Source organism: Aptenodytes patagonicus, chromosome 14, assembly GCF_965638725.1.
Source record: "Aptenodytes patagonicus chromosome 14, bAptPat1.pri.cur, whole genome shotgun sequence".
Taxonomy (NCBI): domain Eukaryota; kingdom Metazoa; phylum Chordata; class Aves; order Sphenisciformes; family Spheniscidae; genus Aptenodytes; species Aptenodytes patagonicus.
In genome coordinates this window covers 1,767,481-1,777,524 of record NC_134962.1, presented here as the reverse complement: position 1 = coordinate 1,777,524, position 10,044 = coordinate 1,767,481, and the positions used below count along the sequence as shown (strand labels likewise).

Here is a 10,044-nt window from a genome sequence, read left to right as displayed (position 1 = left end):
TGTCCTGAGACCCCGAGCTCAGCCACAGTGCCCCACGGGCACTTCCATCTCAGGACTGAGGTCTTTTATCACAAAAAATACACAGAAAAGGCACCTCTTTCTCTGGAAAAATTACCCAACTGAGCCAGCATCCAAGATTCTTGCCAATACTACCCTCATTTTCCCTCCCTCCCCCCGACTCTCACAGTAAATGCGTATTTCAAGAAGCCAGGGTGGTGTGGACAGAGAACGGGAGGCAGTTCCTACACTAACAACCCTCCATTCCTGTTCTCCTTTAGGCCAGGGACATGAAATCCCCAGCGCTGAGTCAGGACTAACTGCAATGCAGCAGGACAGGAATCCCTCGAGGAGCCGCGGCCAACGCCGGAGGCTCCGGCTGCTCCAGCCTTTGACCCATCAGCGCTGGGTGTCCTACCTCGCGCTCTGCCTTGGAGAAAAGCACCGCGCTGCAGCAGTACTTGGTTTCTCACAGCACTCCGATGGAAACCCTCCTCGTCTCCTGCCCTAGCTGCTCTTGGACCGTGCCATCGGCACTTTGCTACTGCCAAGGGACTCAGAGTAAGTCACGCTTGGGGACTGAGCGTGGAATAAAGCAGCTCAGCAGGGCAGAGGTTAGACCTGGTGATAATTGAGCATTGGCAAGGGGAGTTACGGTGCAGCCTCCTTTGTAGGATTTCAAGGCCAGGCTTGACAAAGCTGCGGGGGGATTGCCAGGATCAGTCCTGGCTCAACGCAGAGGTGCAAGCGAGGGGTCCCCTCTGCTGCTTTTCAGCCATTTGCTTCTTTTTGTCCCTGGCTGAACTGACCCAGGGCAATGTCAGGATCACTGAACTGCTTCATCCCCAGAGCCCAAAACCGGGGTGAGACGGTTGCAAGTCTGGGATCGCCAGCTGCAAGTCTGCAGAGCCAGGCAGGTGCAAGCAGACGTCCAGGGACTCCGGAGCTGCGGAGCAGCCAGGAGGAGCGGAAAGGCAAGCGCTGCCCCCAGGATCAGCCCCGTTCATCCAGCCCCCATGGATGAACAACTTGTCAGTGCAGCAGGAAGAGCCCGGGACATGTCTGTGGGCAGCAAGGGGAGGTTAAAATCCCCTCTTGTACCCGGTTATGTCAGCCTTCCTCGCACAGGGGAAGTGTGGGGCCACTTCCACATAGCACATGTTTCAGAGTGCTTTTAACAGCTCCTAGCCGGGGGGGAAATATTCTGCTTTTGAACCACAAATTCCTGGCAACTACTCAGCTAAAAAAAGAGCTATAAAAAAGCCAAACTCATTCAAGGCAGATGCAGGCTATGTGTCATCATTGCTACGGGCTGGAAAATGCCCGAGAGGGTCACCCTTGTTGACTTCCCTAAGTGACATCTGCAAGGCTTAAAAAAACCCCGCCTGCAGTCAGCACAAGTGCCCCAAGGCGCGGCTCTTGGCTGACCAAGCGCCTCTTCGCTTGCCGCAGCATCTGGCCGGGTCTGGGGACAGACCCGGGGCTCAGGGTGACACGGTTGGGTTGACCCAAGAGATGTGAGCTTCACCCTGGCCGCGCTGGCGGCAAATCCCAACGCAGAGAGGCTACATCCCGCTCACACGCGGCCTTGCCGTGGCTCACGGAGGCTGGTTTCGGTGTGCTGTTGTGTCATGGGGATGGCTGGGGTTGTGTGATCATGGGGTGAAGCACGTGCGAAAAGCAGGTAAGGGTGAGCAGAGTCGGAAGATGATGGTCTGGGACTCGCAACACCACCTCTCTCCTCCAAATGAGACTAGGAAAGGACTCTGGTGACAGAGAATCGTATAATAAAATAACTTCTTTGGTTTCTTTCTTTAGAAAACATCTCTCACACATGGTATAAAACCAGGTAGTTTAGAAATAAATTTAAAGCTGGCTGTACCAGTGACTCCAGGGGCATCCCACACCCAACGTGTGTCTCAGCAGTAAACTCCTTTCTCAAAACAAAGCATGACAAACAAATGCAAATGAATCCTCTGTGGGAAATACTGTTAAATAACTAAAAAAAACCCAACAAAAACAAACCCACACAGTTTAAAACAAAGCCAGACAGTTGTCTAAAAAGGGGGAGCTGGGTTCTTCCCCAGAAAAAATGACCCTGGCCGCACGTTTCTCTTCTGATAAAACATTGACCCTTGCTGAGTGCTGGAAAATCCGCGGCCGGCACCCAGGGAGCTCCCAGCCCGGCCGCTGGCGCAGGGATGCTGCTGCTCACCGCATCCCATCCCGGAGGCAGCGATACAGCCGCACGCAGAGCAGGACCCACCGCAGCTGGCACAGCACACTTCAGCTCTGACCCATCACTCATCTCTACGCTGCATTTCTAGTTAGGTTTGGAAAGATTAATAAATTAATGAAGCCACAGAAGAAAAACAAAACAAAACAAAAACCACCCGAAAAGTTCAGTTCATTTTCTCAATGCAGGAGGAAGCGCTCGCGGACCTTCTCCTCGACGGAGTGCAGCTTGGCAGCTCGCAGCGCATCCAGCAGCTCCTTGGTGACCTCGTAGTGTCCCTCTTTCAGGTGGGTGAGGAAAGCCCTGAACTTCTCCTGGATGGCTGCCCTGGTCCCCAGCGCCTGCTTCCTCGGCGAGCGCTCCAGGATTTGCTGCAGGCGCTTCAGCTTTCTGATGGGGATGTTCTGGTATGCCACAAAATCTATCATGGCTTGCTCACAGTCGTCGTCTCCTAGAGCTGGTGGAAGAAAACCGCCTGGAGGTTAACGGGAAGGTGACCGTGGGACACCAGGAGAGCAGGTCACAGCCCTACCGAGCCTCTCCGTGGGACATCTGCCCAGAGGGGTGGTGGATGCCCCATCCCTGGAAACATTCAAGGCCAGGCTGGACGGGGCTCTGAGCAACCCGATCTAGTTGAAGATGTCCCTGCCCGCAGCAGGGGGGTTGGACTAGATGGCCTTGAGAGGTCCCTTCCCACCCAAACCATTCCGTGAGTCTATGACACCGTCCTCACCTGGGCACTGCTCTCCAGCCACGGCTCGGGCCGGGGGTCCCAGCCCAGTGAGCCCCGCCGGGAAACCTGCCCCTCACAACCCATCTTCCAGATTCGGGAGGGTATTTTAGCTCACACGGCCACGTACATCCATGAACACGAGCTGGGGACCGCCTGCCCAGCTCTGCCCATGCAGGCGGGTGCCCAGGCAGAGGGCGAGCCCCTGCCCGAGGATGCAGCAGCACCTGGCTTCCAGCAGGCTCACCCTTTGCCTAAGTCAGGGGGGAAGAGGGAGGACAGCCGGCTCGCGCCGCCGGCAGGTACGCAGTGGAACAAACAGGTCAGAATAAGCGTTTTGCAAGTGGCAAAAGTGAGGTTGGAAGGAAGAAGAAGGAGGAAAGCACCAAATACAGCACCGTGAACTGGCCAAGGCCCGTCTCTGCCAGCCAGCTGCCCTGGAAGGCGGGGAAGGCTGGATTTCCCAGCAGCAGCCCTTCCTATGCAGGGCAGTTAGAAAACAACGTGTAAAAGTTCCTTTAATTTTGAAAGAAGTAAATATACCTTTTCCCATGCTCCTCCCTGCTGGGGAATAGGGGAAGAGGGAAACTCCAGAAAAACTGAAATAATCGCAGTAAGTATTTACACATGTTATTTTTCCTGAAAGTTTCTATTTTCCCATGCACATTCTTACATCTCGGGACAGGACAAGCCCCAAGCGCAGCCCCGACCAGGGCTTTTGGACAGACCCAGGTCCCAGCTGGTGAAAGCGCTGCTGGAGCGTGTCCAGCATAAGGAATGAAATCACAAAGAATTTTCAAGAGCTCAAGGCCAAGCGATTACTCGGTCAAGAAAAGACTAGTCCGGTTTTGTGCCATTGTAAACGGGGAACGGTTTCACTGGTTATAGTGGGGTGGGTCGGGCTCCCTTGCCCAGACTCTGCCTCTCCTGCAAACTCGGGGTTTATACTGAATTGCTCCTGCAATTGCCGTTGCAGCAGGGAGGAAGGCAGGAGCCCACGTGCCTCCCCAGTGAAATCATGACAAACTAGAGTTAAAAATACCCCTCGGCTCCCATTGCTCACGGGTCTCCTCTCGCTCTATAAATAGCTGAAAGGCCGTTCTGGCCACGGGTGCCGTGGCCTAACGAGCCGCAGCACACGTGCTGCTGACGCTGCTCTCACCTGACCGGCCCCCCCCCCCCGGGACGGCATCCCACTGACGACAGAGCTTTCCATCTCCTCTCTCCGGCGGGATCACGCTCCTGGCGAGGAGCTCGTGACATGAGTCAGGCTTCGTACGGAGAAGTGCCCCGCGCTGGCTGTGCCGGGAAAGGATGGAAAGGCAAGAGCTCTTCTCGCACGCTGCCGGGGGGAACAGCCTCCTTGCTGTGTCACCACGGAGGAGAAGCTCTTATTGAAGCTCAAGCTTCGTCTTGATGGAAGAAATTAATTTTTTTACAGTGAGAAGAGTCGATCACTGGGACAACCTCCCCAGGGACGCAGTGGAGTCCCCATCGCTGGAGGTTTTCAGGACATGGCTGGACAGGGTGCCGGATAATCTCATCCAGGCTCCCTTCCCCATGAAAGGTTGGACCGATGAACTTTCAAAGTCCCTTCCAGCCTGGGCTGTTCTATGGCGCTACGATTGATTATTATATTTTCTTTTTTTTGGAAGTCCAAGGGTGCAGGTTCACCGGCACCCAGATCAGTCACGTTGAATTTGTCTCCCATGTATCTTGGCTGGATGCTCAGGGTAAGAGTGGGTGGTTCGGAATGGCTGCCTGCCTCACCTCAACTGACATCAGGCCCCCGAGATGGTTTTCAGTCCCTTTCTCATCCCCTAACTTGTTGGGGTGCATGTTACAAAGCACCCCCGGAGCCAGCCCATCGCTGTCCCCTGCTCCTTTGCTCTGTGCTTTTGCCAAGAAAGGTTGGACCAGATGACCCTTGAGGTCCCTTCCAGCCTGGTATTCTATGATCTGTGCCCGCTGGCGGCTCCTGCCCAACCTTCAGCCTCCGCCGAGGCTCAGCGCTATGTTTGCACTATCACGGTGACACAGTTGACACCACGTCTCTATTTTTTCACCTAACAGGTCAAAATCCACCCTATATCAGCTCCAATGAACCTTGGACTCTGCTCCATTCAACCTGCACGAGACAAGATTGCGGCCGCAGTAAAAGCTTCCTGGAAAACAGGCTGAAAGTCCGGGAGACGTGAGCGCAGGAGGCATGCCAGGAGCCGAGCTGGGTGGCACAGCCCTTCACACCACATCTGTTTGCATGACCGCCAGCCACCGGTTATCACTGCGAGCTATCAGTTACAGCCGAACGGCTGCCAAAACTGTCCTCGTGTCCCGGCATCCCCAGTTATCCCAGTCCCTGGTAAGAGCTGGCAGGACTTCACTGCCAGATCTTTGTTCTGGCTGAGCAGTGGCCGTTGCTTAAGCCCTGTACCCTGCCCCTGCCCTACATGACCGACCCTGGAGGGGGAGGACGGCAGACAGTCTGTATTTTGTCCATAATTACTATTAATTATGGATCACTCCATACTTTTACAAGCTATTTCACCTCATTTTGCATCTAAGTAGAGAAAAGTCGCCAGAAAGTGTGCTCTCGCCCTGGCAGCTTCGTGGTCCCGGCATCCCCCCTCCGCCCGCAGAGCCGTGGCTCACCTGGTCCCTGCGTGCTGTTGCTTCTCCCCAGCCTGCAGGAGGTGCAGAGGGTGTCGTGATACTGGTTGCCCTGCACGTTGGTCACCTTCCCCTGCTGCTCGCAGTCCTGGTGCGGCTGGCACGGCTTGGTGCTGGAGTTGGAGGAAGAGAAGAAGCCGCGGGGGCAGGCACGGCACTGGGTGTTCTCGAAGGGGGTACCTGCGCGCGGGGAGGCAAGGGGACCGTCAGCCTACCCCTCCCCAGCCACACTCCTCTGCGGTGACGAGCTGGCAAGGGAGCAGGGGCTGGCGCTGGGGCCGATGCCGGCAGGGCAAGGAGTGCCCGACACCAATTCGAGCACGAGGGTGATGTTTTGGAAATGATCGCTGCTTGCAACTCCCCTGGGAAGCGTGCATCCACTTGTAGGGCACACAGCAACGCTTTCCCCAGTCGTCTCCCAAGCCAAAGCTTTTGGCACGTGCTGATAAATTGCCGCCAGCCTCCAGACACCACCCTAACCCACCCAGATCCCATCTGCTACTGAAGAGGGCCACCTCCTGGGTAGGAGACACCAGCTGGGACGATGGGTGAGCTGAGTGCCAGACCAGCCCTTTGATTCACAGCAGAGTCAGGAAGCTCCTGGCCAAGTGAAAGTAAAAGTCGCTGAGAAGGTGAAAGCTCTGCTCGCTTTTGCAGCGCTGCAGTTTCCCACCCAGGCTCCGGGCCAGACCCGCTGCTGTTTCACAGGCACGGAGCCACGTGAGCGAGATCGCACCAGGGTGTCTTGCGCATTCCTTGGGAGAAGAAGGAACGGCCCTGACGGGAGCAAATTTCACACCCCTTTTCATCTCCTCTTCGCATATCTAGTTAAAAACAAGGTTTCTACCCTGTTGCAACCCACTTTAGGCCGTCGCCTTGGCTTCGCTGGGAGATGTCCTAGCCGGCCCAGCTGATGAACCCAACACCCGAGTCAATATTTGCAAATGGGAAATCCACAAAAGCCCACGGCCCCGGAGGAACCGCACACGGATCAAAGCACCCGTCCAACCCCAAGGCCAGCGAGGTCTGCCCACGGCCCTGCAATCACAGGGTCCACATCGTCCCCGTCCAGACACAAGCGCTCACAGCCCCAGGGCTCTGCCCACCCACACTGGATATTTGGTCCTTGCTGTGGGGTTCAGATGTCTGGGCTGGGGTGCCATCATTCCCCACGCAAGAAGCCACTTGTAAATAAATAATAATAATAACAAAAAATTAACTTCTCCTCAAATGCCCCAGCTTGCTCACATGGCTCCTCAGTCCTACAGCCAACCCTCCAGCCAAATTTGATGTTTAATTTCAAAGGGTTTCCCCATGTTGTTTGGAGACCTAATTCACCATTGCTGCATTACTGCATTTTGTAACGGTCAGGTCCTATAGAAAAATTAAACCCCAAACCTCAACCATAAGCATCAGCTGAAGACAACAGGTATTCCTCCTCCGGCCTGCAAGCCTGGAGCTCTTCTGTGCCGTGCATGGAAGGACTTCAAAAGCCTCCGCATTTGAAAGCATCAAGCAAGATAATGCTGGTTTTGCTGATGCTGCCCAGGCTGTTTTATTATAACCAGCTGTAGTTTCCAGGCAGAGCCCGGTCCTCGGTGATTCAGAGGAGAGTGAGGGGGAAACCTGCTCGCAGGCAACTTGTATTTTTAGAAAGTTTGCACACATACAAATGGGGGCAACTAAGGGACCAGATAAATCTGTGCTGAGGAAACAACAGAAAAATAAACCCCCTAAAATCTCTCGTGACTTACATCTCGCCAGGGGACGGAGTCTCGGACTCGTGAATCTCCCTCAGACGTGAATCGAAACAAGGCTGATTTTATTGCTTTGGAACCTGTCCGTGTATCCATTTCATGTTTTGAACACAGCCTCTCAAAATTGCTCAATAAAAACTGCAAAACCCAACCCCAGAGCTACACACATTCACCAGCCCTGCCCTTGTATCATTAGCAGCCCTTTTCGGTCCAGATAATTAGCATTCCCTACTCCCTGGCTACCTGCCTGCAAGGAGAAGGGAGCTGACAGAGGAGCAGGAGCCGCTCGGACCTTTCCACCTGCCGAGAGCCCTGGCAGGGTGAGCTGCTGCTCCAGGGATGGGTGAATCACGGCCCGGCTCTGCCTGCTGCGGCAGGTGAAGCAGGCAACCAGGACTGCCGGGTCCCATCTAAGCGTGGTGCTGCGGGATCTCAAAGGCTTTCAAAGCGAAAGCGGGGGAAAACCCAAACAAACCGTTCCTTGGAAAAGAGGCCAGGAGCAGTTTCACACGCCAGCAAGGACAGCACTGCGCTGGTAAGCGAAAAGGGAGTAAAGTCAGACTATGGGCAATCATCGGCTGCTTTCTCCTCGATTTTTAGCTCCAGCAGAGATTTCGGGATGAAAAGAGCCTCGCAAGCTCGCACACCGCTGCCGCCTGGCTAGGCTACTTACCCAGTTTGTCTACGCCGGAGCCCGGCGGACACTCGGAGTGCCTGATGCAGAACTCCATCTCCGAGTAGTAGCCCTCCTGGCACTGACAGACGCGGTTGTGGGTGGAATTGCACTGCTGCACCTCCACCTGCTTCTCCTCGCAGATGACGTTACAGTACCGGCACTTCTCCAGGTAGTTCCAGTACTGAGTGTAGTGCAAATCCGGGCAGGGTTCGCACACCGTCTGTCTGTCCCTGGTGCAGTGCTGTGCCACGAAGGTCCCCGGCGGGCACTGCTGGCAGGTGAGCTTCTCGTTTGTCACAGCATCTTTCCACTGGTAAGTGGGCTGGGCGCCGCAGCCGAGCTCAGCCAGGAAGAGGAGGAGAGGGGCAAACATCCACTACAGCAAAGACAGTGCAAAGAGCCCTTAGCTCGGCCTCTCGCAGAGGCAGAAGCAGCAAACGCAGCTGCTGCGTTACAGCGTTCGTTACCGTCGTAGATGCAAGAAATTATTCTCCCACCTCATGCTCTCCCCCTGCCCCAGCAGCAAAGCAACGGTGGTACTGGGGACCAGCCGCTGCCCCCCACGTGCCTCCCCATCGCCCTCCGCTTGCCATCCCAGGTGACAAAGCATCCTTCCCAAACGATGCTTCTCAAACCCATTTTGTGGTGCCTTCGCAACCCCATTTCCCTTTTTCGGTACTAAAAGCAGCTCTAGCGCATTCTCCTCCTTTCACCCCAGTCAGTTCCCCACCATTTGGGGCAAGCCCTTTGCAGGTCAAGAAGCAGAAGGGAAGTTTTCCAAACTAGCAAGTACATTACGTGCTCCATAGGAACTCTCAACTTTTTTGGGAAACCCAGATCCTTGGCATAGGACCGGAGAACCCCAGAGTCTGGTTTATCCTCCCTTTCCTTGTCAAAGCGTGTCTGCCCAACCTGAAGAGCGGACGGGACGTTACCTTGGATGGATGCCTTAAATTCGGCACGTGGCAGGATAGCATAGCACCGAGGGCTTCCGAGCGCCACGATCAGAAACCTGGGGAGGCAGAGGGGGCTCCTCCGAGGCTGGCACCGGCTCCGAGGACAGCGGCTGAGTCGGAGCTCCTCTCTGCAGCAGCAGCGCTGATCTAGCCGTCCAGCTTTAAAGCAGAAAGAGAGAGAGACGGGCGAGGACTGTTATGAAAGGCTGAGTTTTCTCATCTGCTTTTCAAACAGTCCTTCCTCCGGGGGAGGTGCCGGCGCTCCCCAGCCCAGGGACAGAAGCGGAGCCTTACAGCGCGGCAGCGAAGCGGCTCGCCGGTGGAAGGCTGCGACCCCGCTCCTGACGCACTCATCGCCCCGACGTGCGTAAGCGCTCCCGGCTCCAGCCCGGCGACAGGCGGGACGCGCAGCAGCGGCCAAGGAGGGGGCAGAAGCGGGCGGGGTGGCGGAGCAGCGGCCGAGGCCCTCCCCATCCCCATCCCCATCCCCATCCCATCCCATCCCCATCCCCATCCCATCCCCATCCCCCGGGAGCGGCTGCCCTCCTTCCCCATCCCACCCCATCCCCCGGGAGCGGCTCCCCGCCCCGCATCCCCAGCCCTCACCGCGCCGCGCCGCTCCCCTCCCCTCGGCGGGCAGCACCTTTATAGCCCCAACCCACGGGAAAGACCCCTCTTGCGCAAGCGGCCGGCGGCATCCCGGCCCGCCCGGCCCCCTCATCCCCTCCCAGGCTCCCGGCTCGGCGGGCACCGGCTCCGCTTTCCCGTCCCTCCCCGCAGCCCGGCGCTCGCCATCGTCTAAACGCTGCTTTCCGCTCCCGTTTCTGGTTTTGCCTATAAGGAGCGGAGCTCTCGGGGCAGCGGGGCAGGGAGGCAGGTGGGATTTCAACAGCTGCAAGTTTTACAGCGGTACGGAGAGGAATTTTTTTTTTTTTTTTTTTTTTTTGGCAGGGGAAAGGCAGGGAAATTCCCCTGCCAAGGCTCTGTTCCCTGGCTGTAAATGCTAACTAACTTCCCAGTAA

At 56.2% G+C, this 10,044-nt stretch overlaps 1 protein-coding gene across 2 annotated transcripts; it reads right to left on the bottom strand.

The window, feature by feature from the left end:
* Window positions 1–1,777: 1,777 nt before the first annotated feature.
* TNFRSF6B (TNF receptor superfamily member 6b) lies at window positions 1,778–9,394 on the bottom strand. 2 transcript variants are annotated; one of them, XM_076351793.1, is made up of 5 exons: window positions 9,317–9,394; window positions 9,002–9,181; window positions 8,064–8,442; window positions 5,616–5,813; window positions 1,778–2,690 (listed from the first exon to the last, which is right to left on the bottom strand). In XM_076351793.1, exons 2-5 carry the CDS (start codon window positions 9,041–9,043, stop codon window positions 2,413–2,415), a joined length of 897 nt encoding a protein of 298 aa, XP_076207908.1. In that variant the 5' UTR covers window positions 9,044–9,181; window positions 9,317–9,394; the 3' UTR covers window positions 1,778–2,412. The 2 variants fall into 2 exon arrangements, with proteins under 2 accessions (XP_076207908.1, XP_076207907.1); XM_076351792.1 differs by having other exon boundaries at window positions 9,002–9,393.
* Window positions 9,395–10,044: the final 650 nt, after the last annotated feature.

Excerpts from the sequence above, each read along its gene's own strand:
- TNFRSF6B (XM_076351793.1), bottom strand. The coding sequence starts at position 9,043 with ATGCTATCCTGCCACGTGCCGAATTTAAGGCATCCATCCAAG. Across the intron at positions 8,443-9,001 it reads ATTTAAGGCATCCATCCAAG|TGGATGTTTGCCCCTCTCCT; the intron begins GTAACGTCCCGT and ends TCTTTGCTGTAG. Across the intron at positions 2,691-5,615 it reads CAACAGCACGCAGGGACCAG|CTCTAGGAGACGACGACTGT; the intron begins GTGAGCCACGGC and ends TTCTTCCACCAG.